At 40.4% G+C, this 20,568-nt stretch overlaps 1 protein-coding gene across 11 annotated transcripts in view; it reads right to left on the reverse strand.

The window, feature by feature from the left end:
- Nucleotides 1-1,095: 1,095 nt before the first annotated feature.
- PLCH2 (phospholipase C eta 2) overlaps nucleotides 1,096-20,568 on the reverse strand; it is an 85,461-nt gene continuing 65,988 nt past the window's right edge. For all 11 annotated transcript variants that reach the window (XM_083802445.1, XM_083802442.1, XM_083802447.1 and 8 more), the window contains 10 exons: nucleotides 19,957-20,057; nucleotides 19,110-19,207; nucleotides 18,090-18,272; nucleotides 17,537-17,644; nucleotides 17,227-17,351; nucleotides 16,151-16,235; nucleotides 15,513-15,659; nucleotides 15,304-15,383; nucleotides 9,016-9,352; nucleotides 1,096-4,226 (listed from right to left, as the gene is read on the reverse strand). In XM_083802445.1, the coding sequence (XP_083658571.1) occupies nucleotides 2,494-4,226; nucleotides 9,016-9,352; nucleotides 15,304-15,383; nucleotides 15,513-15,659; nucleotides 16,151-16,235; nucleotides 17,227-17,351; nucleotides 17,537-17,644; nucleotides 18,090-18,272; nucleotides 19,110-19,207; nucleotides 19,957-20,057 (2,997 nt within the window). In that variant the 3' untranslated portion in view covers nucleotides 1,096-2,493. The remainder of the gene's footprint in view (nucleotides 4,227-9,015; nucleotides 9,353-15,303; nucleotides 15,384-15,512; nucleotides 15,660-16,150; nucleotides 16,236-17,226; nucleotides 17,352-17,536; nucleotides 17,645-18,089; nucleotides 18,273-19,109; nucleotides 19,208-19,956; nucleotides 20,058-20,568) is intronic.

The raw sequence follows: 20,568 nt of genomic DNA on the forward strand, positions 1-20,568 counted from the left end.
TAAAAAAGCAGCAACTCCCTGCAGCTCTTCAGCTCAAAACTGAAGTATTACAGGCTGACTTTCCGTCTCAAGAATGTTAATGAAATTCGCTTTGTGTTAAGATACAATGCAAGACTAATCTTGGCAGATCACACATTCTGCTGTTGATTTACCTTTTTTTCTTCAAAGGCTGCAAAGATATTGTAGGGTTACTTCAGTGCATGTTCCAAACCTTTGTTACACAAACCTCGAGGGCCTCTCCTCCAAATTATGAAGACAAGCAATGAAGATCAGAGCCAGGATGGAAAGCTGAGGGAGCATGTTTAGACAAAGCACACTGAAGATCATTTAAAAAGATTTAATCAGAGAATTTAACCCCTCCCAGCCCCCACCTCCATATCAAGATGAAATCATTAACTACATTTAGCCTCACATTTTGATATCTCAGAGTTGAAACGCTCGTAACCGAATGATGCTAAAATTAGAACCAAGAACTCCTTTCTAGCCCTGCAACCCACAAGTAAACCCAAGACCTTTCCAGGAGAGAGCATGAGCTAAGTAATGCACATTTTTGCTGTGTACTTTGCTGGGATAGGAAGAGAAAAGATTTTTGAATGAGATTGGCAAAGAGAAAATTTTTGCTGCAGTATTTTCAGTCACTTTAACAACCTCAGTAACAAAACAGGGCTATCTATCTCACGTGGAAAACTGTAGAGTTTATCTTTGTATTGGTCTATACAACATTCACTGCTTTGGCTGTGACAGAATAGATCAGGTCCTTGGATTGTCTGTTTGACTACCAATTACATGAGTCTTCCCAGAATTTTCATCTACCCAGCCACTACTGGCTGCCAGACACTGCTCCCCCACACAAGCCACGCGCTGCGTGTCCCGCAGCAGAACACCACTCTGTACCAGTACTTGCAGGTGCTTTGCTGGACCTGAGAAAATTTTAGCAGGACCTGAAATGGTTACCGCTCTGAAAAAGAGTAAAATTAAATGTCATCCACTAAGGAATTTTTAAAGCAAAACAAACAGAATTAACCGTGTTTGCATACCACAAATTCTGGACAGCATTAAAAAAGAGCATTACGTTACAGCTAAATAGTCAACAGCTGGAAGATTAAATATGTTTATTTTAGTAGTATAAGGTGGTTTTACAAACAATTTTTTAGGTTTTGCAATATACACAGAAGAATCATTACAAACAAAAGCAAAATATCTTCTCAATAATAGGGACTCTATGCAGCCTGAAAATAAAATTAAATCTCTGTTTCTCTTTAAAATGCATCTCAGTAAACATTCCTCTCCATCACTGATAAAACGTACATCTAGAATAAATGACTTTTTGGGGGGGAGTGGGAAGGAAGGGGAGGGTTAGAATAGGGGGACATACCCTAAAAATAAAACGTAAAAAAAAAAAAAGGGAGGAAAAATGATTATTCTCTTCAGCTTGCTATATAACTCTAAATATGTTCATCTAAAAAAATTAAATATATCTTTTTTTAAAACATATCATTGAAAATTTTGCGTGGCAGTGCAATACAGAAGTAGTAAAATTCATCCAAAAAGTGCTATGTACAGCAGCATTGTTAAAATACCATAAAGAAGGAATGGTTCTGTTTTCAAGGAAAGATTAGTGTGCTTTTTAGCCATTTCTGAATTAGCGTCAGAAGATATTTCCTGTCTCTTTTTTCTAATTCCCTCCTCTTGTCTCATTCCCAAAGATTATGCTTTGAGACAAGGAACAGTCACAGTTCAGTTTATGTGCATGTGTACATATATAGGCAGACATACATACCTACATACACACAGATGTGTATATATATATATTTATATATATATAAACAAGCTTAGTTAAAAAAAAAAAAAAGGAATTGCTTTGGAACATGGTGAGAATTCTTCAAAGAGTGAGGCAATATGGATTTTCACTGAAATAAACAAGTCCATGATGGAAGATAGGCTTTATCTACTGCGTTAATACGGAAACAATTCCACTGCAGTTTTGACCATTTCCCAGATGCCTCAAACTTTTCAAAGAAACAGAACAAGGGACATGATTTTAAATCCAGCCTCCTTTCATGGATCCCTAACTCGTAAGAGCAACATTTACCTTAGCAGTCATTGACATCACGTTGATGGTTAGCTGTTATACAAAGCAATTACTGAAATTAGCACGGAACGTGAGTTTTGCGCAGAGCGAACTGTAAGTGCCAAGCAGTGCTCACACACAAAGGAGGCCAGATTTGAGGCTGGAGAAAGTGTAATAAAAAAGCGAGGTCAGGTCATTAAGACTAAAAATGTAAGTCTCTGATTAAACTCGGTTGTTCTAATTCCACAGACTGATGACAAATTTAGCACTCATTTATTCTTTTGGAGTTGTGGTCTAAAGTACCTTTACCATCAAGGGAGGGCCAGGAAGCACTAAGCCGTACGAGGATATTTTGTGCCTCTCAGGTCCCTGTTTTGTTTTGACAGAAATGTAAACATCACCTTACTCAGTGCTCACCAGAATTACAGTTTCAGCATAAAGAAGACTTCTGTGTCAGTGTTATAATCAGTTTGGTTCTTAGGCTGGGTTGTAAACACGGTAGGAGAAGCTATATCCATACAAACTGCTTTTGCAACGCTGCAGGCTCCCTCTGGATTCCCCCTCTCCTCAATGGGGCTCCCACCCAGCTGGCCGAGGCTTTGCAGCCGCTGCCTCTCCTGAGCCTGCTTGGCCCGGTTGGCGATGTACCGCACCCTGCTCTGGCTGCGGGAGGAGGACCTGCGCAGGAGTCCCAGGCTCTCCCCTTCCTCTTCAGATTCAGTTGGATCAAGACTGATGGGGGAAGTGATATCATTTTCCTGCTGAAAGGCCGTCAGCTTCTTTAGCTGCTCAGTCAGTTCATCCTGGGATTTGACAGAGGACCTCAGGCCTGAAGAGCGGCGCTGCTCCCGCATCGATCGAGTGACAAAACTCCTGCTGATGCTACGGTATTTGCTTTCGAAAGTGCACACGATATCATCCGAGGTAAGGTCTCCAAGACTCTTGGATTTTGTCTGGTTGTTCCCAACCATATCCTGGGCTTTGGATTTGTTAGAAGATTGCCTGAGACTTTCGATGTACAGCCTGCTCCAGGTATGCCTCCTAGGAATGGATGAGAACGCATCTTGAGGATTCCTGGCAAGAGGACGGGGGCAGAGCTCATCCGCCGGCAGCTGGTCAGACCTCAGGTTAGGATTGGATTTGCTCTTGCTCACCATTGGCATTTCGTTAGCTGATGTTGTAGCAGACCGTGGGCGCATACCCCTTCTAGCTGCAAGGGGCTCAAAATTCTCGTGACGGATGCCAAGATCTGGGAGGCTTTTGCGAGCTAGATTGGGTAGAGAGAGATCTATCACAGTGTCATTGGAGGACATGCTGGAAGAGGAAGACATGCTGTCACGATGACTGCTGCAATCTAGCTTGCTCCAGATCCGGTCATTAACTGTGGCATCAAAGTATACTTCTGCTGCTGGAGATATGCTACTTGGGTTTTTTGTTAAAGCTGAGGAGTCCGACATCTTCATCCCTTCACTCTTTGACTTCCTTACTAACACGTAAGAGCTCGTCTGAGAAGGTAGCGCCTGTACAGCCTGGGCTTTCTGGAAAACATCTGGAGGCAAAGTTGTCTGTGTGCCGTTAATCACTTTGTTTTGCTGCAGGACAGCCGCTGCACCAAGTTTTTGACCTTTCAATTCAATGGTGTTTTTCAAGTCTGTTAATACCTGAACTGTCTGGTCATTTTGCTTCTGGCAGTTTTCAACAGGTTGGCCAGTAGCCTTACCTGCTGCCACTACTGGCCGGGCTTTTTGAGGATGCACTGCCAAACTAGGCTGACCTTCGGCTTCACTGCATGCCTGTGTCCAACCATTTTCTTCTTTGAGAGGTCCTGCCATGCTTGTCCTCTCATCTTCTTGGACGGATATACTTGTGTCAGCTGCTCTCATGGCTGCCTGCACTTGGTCTTCCGCAGCCAGATTTGGTCTTTGTTGTCTAGTGAGAAGAACTTCTTGAGGCTGGTTGGATGGGCTTCTTCCTTTGGACTGAGACTCAGTGGAATGATCAGACACAGACCCTTCTTCAGAATCACTGTAAGTAACGGGCAGGGGGAAGAAGAGGCTGGCATGATGGTTTTCATTGGCAACAACAGGCTCTTCAGTGATAGTTTCTAGGCTGCATAAAGAAGTGACTGACCTCTGCATTGAAAAGTGGCAGACATCTATTGGAGATATGAAAGAGAGGAAAAAGAAAGAAACAAGAAAAACAGACACATGGTTAATTAGCCATTATGAAGACCAGTTTAGCTGCAGATCTATTCTTTATGTGGTATCCTTTCGCATTTAAGGTAGCAGTTGCATACAGTAATAATAATTTTTTAAAATAACTTAAGATTTCAAATGTCTAGCTAAAGGAAGCAAAAATTTCTATTTATTCAATTTGAGCTGCCCCAAAAGCCTCTTGCTTTTGAAAAATCTCAGTCCGTGCATACTGGCAACATACTATTTTTTGTTGTCTTATTCAGAGCGTAACTGTATGCATCCATTTCTTTTTGCCTTTGTATCCCCTCTTAGAATCCAACTTTTCGTCCTCCACCATCCAGCACCAGCTGAATTGCTCCTTTCCTTCTTCCCAGCACTCAAACACGACAGTACCTCCGATCATAACCAAATCATACACAATAATCAGAACATCGTTGCCCGACCGATAGATGTGATTCTAATTATCGGTTACTCAAAAGAGAAGCACCATAGGACTTCTGAAGCAGGTTAGCAGTAAAACGATCTGTGTATGTACAATGCAATGTGGTCAATATGCCTTTTAAAACCAAGCCAAACCAACCAACCAAAAACTTGAAACAGTAACTTTGTTTTCCTAAAAGTCTTCGGTTTCTTTTTCACACACAGAAGCATGCTTCGTGAACACCAGGCCAAGAGCACGACCCTGAAGACTCACTACATCCACCAGTTACCTGAAAAAACCCCACTCCACCTGCAGTGTTTCTACCCTGTATCCCACAAGCCAAGCAATCATGCCAAAAAGACTGCTCCCACATCTCCAAACCACAACGCGAACATGCTGCAAGAACTAGCGATGCACCGAGGCAGACAACAACCTCAGGAGTATCGGAGCAGATCATTTTAAGGCAGGAAGCAAATAAAAACCAGGAGTACAGGCAACAAGGTGCTCGAATCAGTGACACTCGGTTGACAGTTACCTTTAACTTGCTTGTCCTTTCAGTTCTTAACTAGACAGGGAGAGTGTGCATGTAGAATAATGGGACAGAACAGAGGAAAAATCCAGTTAATGTAGGGAAGGCAGGTGCACATAACAGGATAAATTAGTGCTGAGGGAGGGAAGGGAAACAAATATTCACACATTTTTGTAGGATCCTAAGAATTTCTGACCAACCAGAGCACTCAGTGGAATCCATAAATGGACAGATATTAAGTCCACTTCTTTTGCTGTAGAAAAAAAAGCAATTTTTGCTACCACTGAAGAAAACTTCAGTAACATAATATGAGTTTTTTCCCACTTGCCACACAGAATTTGGTATAAAGCCTATATTTACACTGTGTGCAAATAAAATGGCCAAAAGACGTCTGTCATCACTGGAGCTTGGAAGGCATCAGTGCAGCATAAAGCCGTACCACTGCAATGAGACAAAATGGAGACCCCACAGAAGAGACACGCATTTACAGCACGTTCCTAAGTCAGACGAGGCATAAATATAACGGACACCTGCTTCCCAGGAACTGATAGCCCATGTTCACTTCGAGTAAGACCAGGCTGGAGGACCCCAGCATGAGCCCAAAAGCTTTATGGCCCAACCAGATTCGGACCTGATGACTGTTAAAAATATTAAGTATCCAAAAGAGCTTTGTCTTCTCTTTACCAGCTCTTTTTCGCTCAGGTAAAACTCTTCCTGCACTGAAAGTAATGAGAAAGCTTCCACAGGCAGCACTGCTTCAGAACCAAATGTGTGCATTTACTTGTTCGTTTGGCCACCTGCTTGCCGAACCCCAGAGCAGAAAACACTGAGGACCAATGCACTCCACTGGTCCAGGGAAAGGAAGCTAGCACCAAACCCGCTCCCCGATGCTACAGACAAAATAATCTGCATAGCCAGGAAATGCCAAGAGCATACTAGGTCTTTTCTTTTCAGCAGCAGTTTTTCCAAGTGACAAGAAACTGAACAAGAGACAGCCGCTGAACAGCCGGTACTTCATTAGTCGGGAGTCTTAAAAGGCATGAAGGCACCTTGACTGTTGAAGGCATACACGTACATAAGCATCCACCAGTCACAACATGGCCAAGTTTGGGGGATCTGCAGGAGTCCAGAGCTGGTCAGACTGATAAAAACCCCTTCTCCCCATCCAGGCTAGGTCGTCTATAAAGATCAAGACACGCTTACAAGGCAAAACACTGGAATCTGTAATGCTGTTGCCATAAAGGGGACAGACGAGACTATACTTTCCTGCCTCGCCCTTGTGGCGCTTCCCATCAGCAGAATGTGAATTATGAAATGCAGCCGTGTTAGGCTGCTGTTAGTGGTTTCCTTGGTGCCTTGGCCCAGGGCACTAAAGGAGCGGGCGGATGGGGAAAGCACGCTGTTTGTGCAACAGTGCTTGTCACCGGACCGTCAGCGTCCAGGCCAAGTGACTATTGCACAATTTTAAAGGTTTGCTGAGTCCATGCGTGAGAAGTCAGATGGATTTAATCAAATTTCAAGCGTATCACAATATTTGTTTAGTAACTTAGGGGGCTAGCAGGGGAGCTGGCACTGACAATGGGAAGCGGTTCCATATGTCACGCTACTCAGAGCTTATGAAAAGCCCAATGCCAATAACTTAGGCATAGGAAGGGTTCTGCTGTTTTGGATTAATTTCAAGTGACAGGAATTGGCAAACTTCTTCCTTCCCCCTGTTGCCCTGGTATTTTCCTAAAACCTCAAAGCAGATACTGGGAAAAATTAAAAAAGAAAGAAGAAAGAAATTTGATCACAGGAATAGAATATTTTAGATTTCTGTATGAGGCTTTCAAAGAAGCCCACTATAGACAGACAAGAATGTATTACTGAAAAAGGGATTATGTTTTGAGAAGCACTGAAGTCACTTAAGGGTTCCTGAAAATGTAACCATCGATGCCCAAATTCCTTAGACAACTAAGTGGAAGGAATCTGAAGAGACACTCCTGAAGTCATAGGCAAAAGCTGTATTTCTTTATTTCCTTTTCACAGCTCTGTTAAAGAGAGGAAATTTTGTCAAATCTCTTCTTGTCAAAATCTCTTCCATTTCTTCCCCTCCCTACCAAATCAGGGAAAAAAAAGAAAAAGACAGTATACTTCGGTAACCTCTGTTCCTATTTTCCATTTTCACAAACGTACAGTTCATTTCTAAAGATACAGCCACACGATCCCAGTGAGCACATGCGTATCCCTGGCTTGAAACAACTCTAAAATAAAATGCTGTAGCTTAAGCAGCCTTCCTTTAAACGCACAGATTTTACTTTGCAATTGGGAAACGTTAACAGTCCACATAGCTTGGCTGATGTCAAGTGACATCAGGTCACATACCTTGCTTGCTTTATATTATGTAACTGTGTGCCCTCGGGTCACAGTCAAATCACGCAAACAACATTTAGCACATCTAAGTATTTGCATACTGAGAATTAATATGTGTAGGGCCAGAATGGTCAAGTGTGATCTCTTGAATAACACAGACCAGAGAATTCCGTCCACTGATCCCCGAGTTGATCTCAGTAACTTACACACGAAACTGCAAGTTCTTTGAGGAAGGGACTGGTTTGTTGTTAGAGGAGTGCACATTAAATAGCAGCTCTGCTGTGGTTATTGCTCAATAAAACACAAACACTGGTAGTGGAAATAATGTTTGTTAACATGGTTTTCCCATATTCAATCTCTACTTAATGCTCTGGTTTGGATCTTAAAATTTACTTAGTATCATACCACATTCGCTAAAAAATAAAAAACACAAAATAACAAGGAAACAAAAAAACCTTGAACAAGCAATCCAAACATTCATGGACTACTGACAGTTTTACTACTGCAGATGGTCAGCTAGGTGTGGGAAGGACTAATCTAAACCAGACACATCTACAAAAAAAGTAAAATAAAAATATTTATGCAATTTCTTTCTTGTCATTGCAAAAAATAAAGAAAAAGCGCTCTTGCTAGCAAAACAACATAGAGCAGGTTCTAAGACGCTACGTAGCAGCTGAGACAATGATGTGATCTAAGGTGGAGAAGGGTGAAGAAAATCTAGTCTTACCAGTAAAGAATATAGGGGATTTACTTCGAATTTCCTCCAATTTTTGAACGAACAAGGCATTCATTTCCCTCTGTAGGGTGCCCACTTGCCTTCGAGAAGTTTCAGACCAGCGCTTGGGGAATTCTGGGCTTCCAAGGCTTTCTAGACTGCTGGAGTTGGAGGATATAGAGCCATTGCTGGCTGGAACCAAGTTGACAGTGCTTCCGTACTTGCCACCTGACTGGCACTGCCACCGCTGCCGGGAATGAGCCTTTATTCCGTGGCATTTAGATTCAACATTTTTCTTCCCTGGGGTCACAAAAGACTGGGTGCTCCGTGTTAGGTCATCGGCATTTCCAGGGCTGCTGCAAGACTGCAAATCTGACTGCGGTCTGGGCTGGCCTTTAACACCCCAGTCTTTTAGCTCTAACCTCTCTTCTCCAGTTATACTGCTATACTGCTCATGGTGAAGCGTATCTTTAGCGAGAGGCCTGGTAGGATGGTCGCTCCACTTGCTTTCTAGATCTGGGCTTTCTTTGGAACCAATCATGCATTTCATGCAATTGGTGGCCACTCCAATCCTACCAGAGCTGTTGATGGCGCAGCGTGCAAAGACGCTTTGCTTCTCGCTCTGGTGCTCCTGAAGCCGGACCCTGTTAGACCTCTGTATGGGTTCACTGAAAGCAGCACCCCCTCGAGCACAACCGTGGCTTTTGGCTTTACGAGAACTATAGGCCTTACCTTTCAACCCTTTGCCATGTACCTCCCCACTGGCACCATCTCTGGGAGCTGGTGACAGAGGAGCATTTTCTGCCTCTTGCTCAAAGCGAGGCTGTGAGGCAGCTTCTGCTTCACGGTCTTCACTGGCCCCTTCAGAGCTGTTGTCTTTTGTGTCAAAAGCAATTTCGGGAAAGCCCTTCTTCTTCTTCTGGCTTTTGGTGGGGGCACTTGCTGTCCGTCTCAAGATGTGGCTGCTAAAGGAGTGTTTGCGGTGGAGCTGACCAGCAGCATGACTGTCCAGAGAGGCCTGCTTTGGGTTTCTGAGAAATAGGCCCTTTAGGCCTAGAGCTTGTTTGACCTGGAAATTCAAGAAAAAGAAAAACTTACTAGGAAGTGCAAGTCTCCTCCTTTGGGCACAGGAGCTCAAGTTCGATGATCAAATCACACAGACTCATGCACTACACACACGCATGCACATGGAGTCCTCTGCCATATGCCTACCATCAGCATGAGAACGTAGCCAAAAATAGGACAAGAATTAAAAATGGAGGAGATCAGTAGCAACAGTTTTGCAAAAATTTCACACCTTTTTTGTTGAACCGTGTTTACATAAAATTTTCCAACCAGCCTTATCTCTGTACTTGCCATAATTTTCTTACTAGCTTATAGCTACTTACAACAAAAACACAATCACAAAATATTGAAGAGAAAAAGTGAAAAAGGAAATACTTCCATGTATAAGGGCCTAGTTCTCAAAGCTGAAGAGTTTCTCAGTGCATGTGGAAAGCAACAAAACTCAGGTATTCGTAATGCCACACAACTCAGACTCTAAGATTAAAGTTGAAGGGTTTCCTTTCAAGCAATACAGCTTTCTGGTTTTGTTGTTTTTTTGGTTTTAAACACAAAGCTCTGTGAGGTGTGGGCCATTTTCCCAACACAATGTGCATGTTTAAAACAGTTGTGTCCCAACAGATTCATCATGTGGATACACAGCAGAACATGGAGGAGGCACAGGAAATCAAGTCACCACAGTAATCCAGGAAAACAGAACAGTTTTGAAAAATTGAGCATCTTTTTCAATTTTAAAAAATGCAATTTTGTAGACTTTAAAATGTTAGGATAGGGCCAATTAGAATTGCAAAAGAATTAAATTAATGGGAAACACAGAGCTGAATTACCCAACTTGTGCAGGACACAATACTTGGGCAGAACTGCACATTAAATCCTGCCAAATCCAACTTTTCCTGTCTCTTATACTGGAGATACCAACTAGCACTCATACTTTAGACAAGGACTTTGTAGCATGCAACCAAGGTCCGAGCAGGAACAAAAAGAATGCTCTGAATAAATGACAGGAGGAAGCACAAAAATAAAACTAAAAAAGGAAAGAAAAAAAACCACAGTACACACACACACACAAAACAGGCTGTAGAATGGCAGCAATTAAAAAGATATTTTAAAATCATTTCAATTTTAATTTTCATGCAACATCGGGCAGTTACAGAATTTAAATGATAGTGACCTTTTAGGCTAAAGAATATTCTTGACTTAATACAGATAATAACAAATTGGATGTTCAAATGGAGCTTTACATTCTTTAGAAGCTGTCAGGAAATACACAGTGGACATTAAAGTATCATATTTTGGCTTTCAGCATAAACGAGATTGGCACTGCACTTGCATCGAGCACTACCACGAGCAGCAGTTACGTGTGACAACTATGTGTGTGGCACAGGATCTTGAAAGAGTTCTCTTTTTTCTCCTGTGTGATTACATTTGATCATTTCCTACCACACAACACATCCAAAGACACTCATGTATGTTTTCATCGCTGAAGAAACACATTATAAACAAAGGAAGTTAGTCGGGTTGGTAAGAGAATACTTCCCACACTTTGGCTCTTATTTAAGCATTGAATATATATAACCACTAACTGTTAAGGATCTCCCACCTTCATCCGGCTGATTTACATTTCAGTGAAACTGAAAGAGTCTCAGCATTCCTGTAAACATTCCAGGTGTACTTGCCAACTTTTAAAGCTGATGTATGATAAAGGGTAGATGGGGTTTGCTCTGTGCACAGAGCCCCATACATAAAAATCAGTTAAAGAGAAAGCATTTCCCTTCTAATCTTCTCCTCCTTTGTTCCCTTTATTTCCCAGTTAGATCAGACTCTTTAGTATCAGTAGTTCTCTTCCTCAAGCGTAAACAATGAACAAAAATACAGCACACAAGCATTGTAAGAAACCCATGATAAATGTGATCAGCATCAGTGCTTGTTGGCACCTGCTGTCCGTTCAACTCCGTTACCCCGAGATGTCCCACGTGAGGCCACTTTTCTGCAGTGCTAAACAACAGGTCGGAAATACCTCATTTAAATTACAATGGTCTATCATTCACCCCCAAAATATTCGAGTACATGCTCACATATTTCAAGTTTTGCTTTGTAGGACCTCATGAATAGAATCAGCTGCACCGTACAGTAAGCTGCACTAGCTTAAAAGCTGCTTTTATTCATAAGTGTCCTGTGCAATCCAGCATGTGGAATCATGATTTATTCGCCTGAGATGAACCCGAGTGAAAGCATTCAGAATATTATTTCAGGCTGGAAGTTTAGCAGTTTCTGATTGAAGTTTAGCTACCACATGCCAAGATCCAGTGTGAGAAAGAGATGGCTAAAAGGAGACATAAAATGGACTTTACAAATATATACTAGGTAATATAAAGAAGTTAGGGAGTGCTTTTTTTTCCCATTTGTGGAGGAAACAGTGCCAATAATACATGGCAGAGAAAATGTAACTGAAATATTAATACGTGCCCTGTCAGAGCCAGGCTATTGAGCAGTCTGCTTGGACCATGGTGGATTCAGCTTCCACTAGAAAGCTTCAAAATGAGATTCAGCATTTGTTAAGGAGCGAAGCAAAAAAATCTTCTGCTCCAATTGCTGCAAGTTGGCAAGTACACATATTTATTGCTATAAAAATCACACAATATAAATGTTTGCAAAATCCAGAACAAAAATTGTCATACAAACATACAAACAATATCCCCAAAAACAAAAGAAAGAAAAGCACTGATGAAATGGGTGACACACAGTGCAGGACCTCAGGTATCGTTCTAGTTCCTTTGGTGCATCTTTGTTAAGTTAGCCACTATTGCTTGAATCAATGGACTGATTCAAGAATGCAAAGACAAATTTGGTTAACTTACAAAAAAAAAAAGGAAAAAAGAGAGCCATTTTGACGGAGATCCAGAATATGTGCTTTCAGCCTCTACTCCAGCTTTCACTGGCCTATTTAATTCTTCAGGAGACTTACAAAGCAGCATGAGGCTTTCCCACAATTTAGCAAACAATTCACTGTTGAATGTTCTTTTCCACGTGAAAGAATTACAGCATATAAGAGAAAAGACAGTAAGTAGAGACTTGAAGAAGAGAGAAAGAGAGGATCTAGAAGGACTTTTATCCTGGATCTACTTCATAAATGGAGGGCTCTCTGGTTGATCAATGACCCAATAGAACTGACCAAGCCAAATGTCACAATCCACGTTACATGAGTTGAAGAGCTTCAAAATGCTACTAAGGGAACACTGATGCTAACAGAGTTAGAGGCATGCAGGTGTGTGGTGGTGGTCACTACACCTCCCTGTGGCAGGAGGGGTACCTTCAAGGCGTCTAAAAATGTTCTGCTTCTAAAAGTAGACTTTTTTTGACATAGAGAAGCCCACTGAAATCACAAACAGACAGAGTAAAGGCAAATAAGACACAAAACAGCAGTGAGGGAGAATCTCAAAGATATGCACATCTAGAAAAACACAAGAAATTCCACAATACGTGAATAGACTACAGAAGAGACACAGACAAAGAGAAGTGTCTCCAAGAAAACAGTGCAATCTAGAAAAAAAAACAGTTAAACACTAGTTAAGGTGAAGGAAATCTAAGTCTGTGCTTTTGTGATGTTAAGCTACTGAGGGTGGAATATCTACATCTAGAAAAAAAAGCCCCCAAAGGTTAATGCTTGCAGTAGAATGTCTGCGTTAATAAAGGATGGGTAAAATCAGACTGATAACTGTGGTGATTTTTCTGCCAATAATTAGAAGAGGGGAAACAGTTCTTATTTTAGCAAAACTCTGTTGCCTGAAATTCACAGCAGAACTCGATCCGGAGACCAAAGCAGAAAGGGTCATGTAGTGCTTCTTCAATATTTTCTTCATATTTTCACATGACTGTGAACATGATCTCTTTCACAAAGCACTGCAGTCAAGAGCAGTGACTTGGAAGCTGATGCAGTTATCAGTCACTACGGCAGGCAGACCCAGCTTGTCTTTGCCCCATTTGACAGTGGATACTAAACTCCCGGCTTCGATTGCTAATGAAGAATACTCAAATATCTGCTATCCTTACAATATCAGCACAGAGGGCATCACCTGAAAGCAGTGCACAACTGGAGCATAAAGACTGCACACAGCACTGGGAGGTAGAAGAGAATCTGTATGTTCTCCGTCATTTTGACTAAGAAGAAGAATTCACAAAAGGATGAGTAGGGTTGGTAAGGGCAGTCAGCCTCTCTGCTGGAGCCACACAGCAAACAGATGCCTGTTTTCATTAAAGGACAGAGGTGAAGGACACCGCCACTAATCAGATCAGATCAATTCCTACTGGCCTTGTGCGCAAGGATGAGCTACCTGACCTTCTCGTAACAAGCCTGGAGAGTTTGGTAGAGCTGTTCAAGAAAGAGCAGTAGGCCTGAACTCAGGAACTCCAAAGAAGTTCATAATAAAATTTAAAGCTGTTTGAATCTGTGCAAATGCACACATCCAGCAAGCGTCTGCAAGGTTACTGACAAATCACATCCCTACCCACTGTCAATAAAGGGCATGACTTACACACGATATACTTCCCTTGAGACCAAAAATAACGTCAGGAAAGATCTTAGCATTGAAATACTCAGATTGCCATCACTCTTCCCTGAAGATTTGGACTGGCCTTTTAACCATGACCTCCATGTTAGCCTTTTATTTATGACAGACCCTACAGTCAGAAATTAAAATTTTTTTCTGTCTTACTCAGACCAGCACTGTCTCTCTTTTACCCAAAGCTTTTAAAGCCTCTTGCTCCATAGAGCTACCTTCAAACAGATACATAATACCATCACACAGAGTTTCAGGCAGTACTCCCATCCCTATCCTGATGAAGCTGTATCTGCCCTAAGGCTTTTGTGTTAGACATCAGACAAAAAAAGCAGGAACAGAGCTTAATATTTCATTCCTTTTACAGACATTAACTGAAATATCTGAAGTGACCTTCTTTCCAGAAAAAGCCCTTCTTTCTATAAAAAGAAAATGTTTTCCTTGTAGTTATTTTAGTTTCACCCCATTAAAACCTAGCAGTTTAAAGAGCTATTCTCCTTTTTAAGAATTACTTTAATTCCTCTTACATGAGCCACACCACAAGAAAAAGAACTCAGAGCTCCTGGCCTATTCAATGGTGCCTTCTGCTGTCAGGATACTGAAATTTCAACTTGCTGAAAGAGGGCTCAGTCTTACATTGTGAGTGGATATAAACTGGTTTTGAGGTTCTCAAGGCACTACAACATACTTAGCTACCTGAATCTCATTGGAATTAATCCCATGGAAGTAACTAACTCCAGTGCACCAAGAGGAAATAAGCCATGTCACTGCCATCTGGCGAAGGAAAAGTTAGGGCTTTATTTTAAGCTTGGTAGTTATTCACACAAATTTAGGCACAGCACCCATCAAGTTGTATTTTTCCTGCACATGAAGCAAACACACTATTACTAACACATAAGCAGGGAAGAATAAGCCCAGCAATGATTATGAGGATCATCTTTCCTCTGCACTTGAAGTGTTATTATGGAAAAACACCCTAAGCAAATAATGTCTAACAATTTAGTTAAATTTAAAATGCAAGAACATCAGGCAGACAGAGCCTTCAAAGAATAAGCTTTCCAGACAGAAAGCACACGTGGTTCAGGGCTATAACCTTTTGTTCAGCAAGGTGCACTGACTGTACTGGACATAACCACACTTAATCATATCAATGTGCATACACTGCAATGAAATAATGTGCCCCCTGTGGCTCCCTCTAAAATGTGCTGCAAGAATCTCTTTTTATAATGTAACCTTTGTCTGTTTCAGACAGATCTCAGGCTACCATGACAATCACAAAGATGAAGTTAAAATAAATAAGTTAGCTTGGACCCTCACCCACTAGGCTTCCCTAGTGTGATACAAAATCTTGTCAGTTCATTTACGTATGCAGACCAAATTGCATTGCGCTGACAGCACTCACCTTACCACAGATGTCATTAATAGCCACATGAACAAAGATGGATGCCTCTTCTATACCTTCTAGGTATACGTGACGGTAACCTGAAACAGAGTGAGCAAAGCTGACAAGGAGAAACAGATGATAGAAAAAGCATCTAAAGACTTTCCTTTTGTAAACTGCAAACAAAAATCCTAGCCAACTGATTTGGTAATTCCCCATTTCTGTCTTACCTGGCATCATACTGCTGAAAGCTATTGTTCTTTGTCCAATAAAATCACGTCCAATTGGATCGTGATCCCACACGAGGAACCTAATCAGTGCAATCTCTGGCATGTGCAGTGTGAACACCAACGTTTCTTCCCACATTGGGTTAAAACCTAGGAATGAAAAAATTAGCTTTTACGTATTTTGTTCACAAGATAGAGGAAGAAAGAAGACTGCCTATATAAGGAATGCCTAAACTGCAATGACATTCTAGTTTTCCTAATAGTTTAATCATTGTTCTTTGAAAATCCAGTACCCCTACTCACTTCAGTAGGAGGTGCAACAGCACAAGAAGTTGTGTTTGAACAAGATGAATTTCTTTTAACTTTGACAACCGCTAGCTTGTAATAGCCTTTTCTCATACACAATGAGAAGTCAGACAAATGGCTCTTGTTACACCAAGACCTTCACACCATCATACCAACTCATTTGAACAATTCAAGACCCAAGACTGATCAACAGCAAGAATGATTAAAAATCAATTTCTCATTTTCTTCTATAATAGGCACCAAATTTCATCTGTTTGTCTCCTGACGAACAGCTTGCCTGAAAGAGGATGTGTCAGCCATAAAAAAAAAAACAACAAACACACACGTGATCTTACCATTATCATCAACTACTCTAGTTTGTTCTTTGAAGCAATCAACAGGCAGACCTATAACTTCTACTTCAACAAATGGATCTATGATCTGGAAAACAGAAAATAAATATTGAAAAGATAAGAAGAAATTCCCCTGCTGTTCAGGATAAAATGGCAGTTTAAAAGATTATTCTTCATCTTCTGAAATCTGAGTGTAAACTGAATTAGGACAAATTCCATATTGTTGCATATGTGATATTAACAAAAATAAGAAATAAATTATCAAAACCAAGCAGGTTCACCAAACCTTTAGTATGACTCTACCACATTTATTTTTTATGGTATTTTACCTAAAACAGTTCTGTGGAGAAAGAATATTTAGAAGCTGATTGCAACATCCACATAAAAACCAAGCATGTAAGGAACTCATTTGAGAGGTTTGATTCTAAGAGGCAAAAGGCTAAAAGGAAATTTTAATTTGACAAAATTGCCTCATCCTATCATTTGTTAATGACTAATAAAGTCATGTGAATGATATTGCAACACCGATAAACAACACAAGAAATCAACAGAAGTGTTAAAAAAGCTGCCAAGGAGTTGCAAATTTGACTCATTTCAGCCTGGTATTTCCTTAAGTGGAGTTGCCAGGGTCATTATAAAACAAAAACAAAAAAAAAGGTCATCACAAAACAAAATAAATAATAACAATTTAAAAAAATCATACACCAGAAAGCCAAAGGACGGACAGAGAGAAAATGTGTAATACTGTGCTAAATGAAGGACTGGGAGCAGATTCATGCAAGCAGAGGGGTTTGGAGGGTATTTAAAGTACTGTTGTGAGTAGAATGATGAGCTTATTGGCCCGTTTTTGCTCGTCCTGGAGGAACTGTATTGACAACTGGAGGAAAAAAATTCAAACTATTGCTGTGATGCCTAGTAGACATGAAAACCACCTAAAGATCTAGGATAATAAGTGCTTATTTATTAATGTTTAATGTCTCCCAACAGATAACTGCAGGAAGTTAAATCCTCACACTTAGCTCTGCTAATTTGGAAATAAGCCTTCACCAATGTAAGAACAGTCACCAATAGCTCAATACCTCTCCTCTGTCTCCCAACATGGAATCCTTTGGTTTTGGGAGCTGTTGACCACTGATAATTCGTAGAATCAGCTGTTTCTTCAACTGACCAGGCAATGGGTCTTCTGAATTTGGATTAAAGACACCTGAAAGAACGAGAAGCCATAGAATGTGAAAGAGCAGCAATTCTGGGGATAGCTTTAGTTGCAGATACCTTCTGGCTTATTTGCTTCTAGCATCAGAAATGTATTTTTCAACAAACTATAATAAGGATCCACATAAACTCTTCTCAGGCAATAAGTAATCCACTTATTCTACTGATTTTTCTTACCTTGACACATGCAGTTTGGTTTGAGGACATAGCCACAGTTCCCATTGGCACTAAATTTGGCCCGGTTTAGTTGCAGCATTCTCCCCTCTGACTGGTAGTTTAATGCCACTGTTAAAAAAAGAAAAAGTGATATTACTAACAAAGTACATTGACAACATTTCTGTTTGTAGAAACAAGTTAAAGGCAGAAGACCTAAATATATTTTGACATTTGACTTCTTGGATGCAAAGACTCAAATATTTTTCTGAAAAAGATTTCTCTTATATAGCATACATTACAGCTTCAGGGAGAGAAGCTCCTTGAAAGAGTCTGAACTCTGAAGTCTTTTTGCATTTGAAAAGGATGTTCATTTATCAGACAATTGCCTGTATGTAAGACATTTTTGAGGTAATCTATCTAGGTAACAATATAGAAAATAGCAAGAAGGACTCAAATGTCAGTACAGTTGGATGAGCAGAGAACTCATAAGTATTTTAGGGTTAATTCTGCAGCTCCCATTAAAAAGTTCCTTCCAAAATAAAGCAAAAAATAAATAAGCTTTCTTTCTGCTCACCAAGTTGGCAGCCAGCATTCCAGAATGGCTGGGGATTGTAGTTGCTAGAGTCTACACGGTAAGAAGATGGGTAGATGCGGGATAACTGGTGCTGGTTGAAACGTAGATACTGTGCAGGCTTTTGCTGCAGTATCTGGTGGGCTTTTGTTTCACTGAAAGACGAAACCTGCCAGCTAGAAGAGACTACAAAGAAGACAGGAGGTGATTAGAGGTCATCTTGTTATTTATTTATTATCTAAATAAAGCAGTCAAACCAAGACAGCACTAATTACTTATAATGATCTATGATAATTTGAATAATTCCGACTCAGAAGGTACTATCTTTTTCTTATACTACAGAAGAATAATTGTGCTAATTGGAGAAGTTATAGCTGGGAAAATGAAGCTGAATGTAATGAATGACCTGAATCTTTATTAAGAAGTTTAAAAAAAAACACTCTCTAAGATGTTTTGAATTTGCTCAAAGAAAGTATGATTTCTGGCAAGCAATTCTCTTTTTCTGACACTTTTAGCTAAATCTTGATTCCTGTCAAAATCAGATGCAGAAAACTTAGAAAGAGGACTGAAATATCCCAGAAATTTAATCTGGACATTTCACCAGGTTTGAAGTAAAATCCAAACTCTGGAGACACCTCTATTGATTTGAAATGCTCTTCAGACCTTTCCTCCCAAGAAAATAACTAAGTCCTCTGATATTTCCCAGGATGTAAATAGTGTGGAGCAACCTTTATAAAAAGCTACTGAAGACTACATGTGTTACTACTACCTGTAATAGCTTTACCTCCTTTATGGAAGCTGTCACACAATTCTAGACTCATTTTGTGGATTCTGAATAGCAAGTGGAGAACCACTTTGAAATAGTATAGCTTTATTGTGCGCAGCTCTTCTGTTAAACTCTTCTTAGGGCAGGGGAGAAACAAACAGATAAACACAGCTTTTAATACGGATAGGTATGTTAACATAAACCTTTCAACTTCTTTACAAAGCAATTACTTATAGGATACTTTTAGTTCAACTTACTTTCAGTTTCAACGTCATGGATGCCAACAGACTTTGTATATTTCACCAGGTCTGAGAGTGCCCGAGACAGCTTCATTGTTTTCTTCTGTCGGTTTATCCTAGGACGATAAAGCAAATCAATTTTCTGTGAATTAAGAGATAAACTTTCCTTTTCATATTTAAAAATAAATAAGGGTAAAGACAAATAAGAAGTTTTTCTTACACCAAGGAAGTATTTAACAGTTTCGTACCACAGAGCTTCATTGTCAAAGCACAGAAGTTATGGAAACAACCACATTAAAGTATACAGAACAAGTCTCTGATCCTCCTTACTTGCTTCAGGTTATATCACTAACAACTAATCTCCCAAAGTATCCTAGAGAACTGCTTGATCTGATTTCTTTTTTTTTTATAGCCTGAATCTTATGCAGCCATTCCACAAAGGACCTTTGATGTCAGGATTTTAGAAAAGGCTGTTTCAAAAGCAAACTCAAAAACATCACATGAACCTTGATGCATGTGGCAAATTAGAAACCAAAAATCTGCTGCGGAGCTGATGCACTATGCAAATCAACCTTAATGAATTCACTGGGCTACCAATCAAACGGTCTGTATGTCAGCTGGATGAGATGGTAAGAGCTCAAAAGACACATTAGGTCCACAGTACTTTGCTAATTAGGCCAAATGGCACCAAGAGATCATTGTGATAATGTTGTGGCAGACACTGGATCTACCCTTATATCAGATTCCTGTCACACAACTACAGACAGCCTTCAACAAATTGGCTTCTAGAGCTGAAGCATGTCTATTTAGTGGGCACATTTATGTAGGCATCTTCTTTTTAGAGACAAAACCACTTGTAACAAACCTGGTGCAATGTACAGAGCCTCTGGCTACATTTCCTTGAGAATCCATGTCATCTTCACCCTCCTCCAGACTGGTTGCCTTTTTCAATTTGCTTCCTTTTTTCTGTGCCAGAATGAAATAAAACCATTGTATTCAATGGATATCAATATTCAAGAGAGACTCACCCTTTTCTACAAAAGATGTGGAACAATTGACAAGAAAAATAAACTCAAGACACTTAAAACAGTCTGTAATAAAAATTGAGGAGAAAATTTTCTGTGCTCGTTCTGAGGAACTGTTTTGAATAAGGCAATCAAAGAAACTACTAACAAGTTCTATGGTGTTAAAAAAAGCAACACGAGTTACATATATGTGGAGGGCTTTGTGGTAGCACACAGCAGCTGTTATGACACTAACCACTTCCATATTGGTGGTACAAATGAATGTGTCAGTAAATATGCATCAGCAAACTTGCCTTTCAAGAGGCAGCGGGCACAAACTCAAACATGTGAGGTTACATCTGAACATCAGGAAACACTTTTTTATTGTGAAAGTGACTGAACACTGGGACAGGCTGCTCAGAGAGGCTGTGGGGTCCTCTTCCTTGGACACATTCAAAAGGTGCCTGGATGTG

Source organism: Anser anser (assembly GCF_964211835.1).
Source record: "Anser anser genome assembly, chromosome: 17".
NCBI lineage: Eukaryota > Metazoa > Chordata > Aves > Anseriformes > Anatidae > Anser > Anser anser.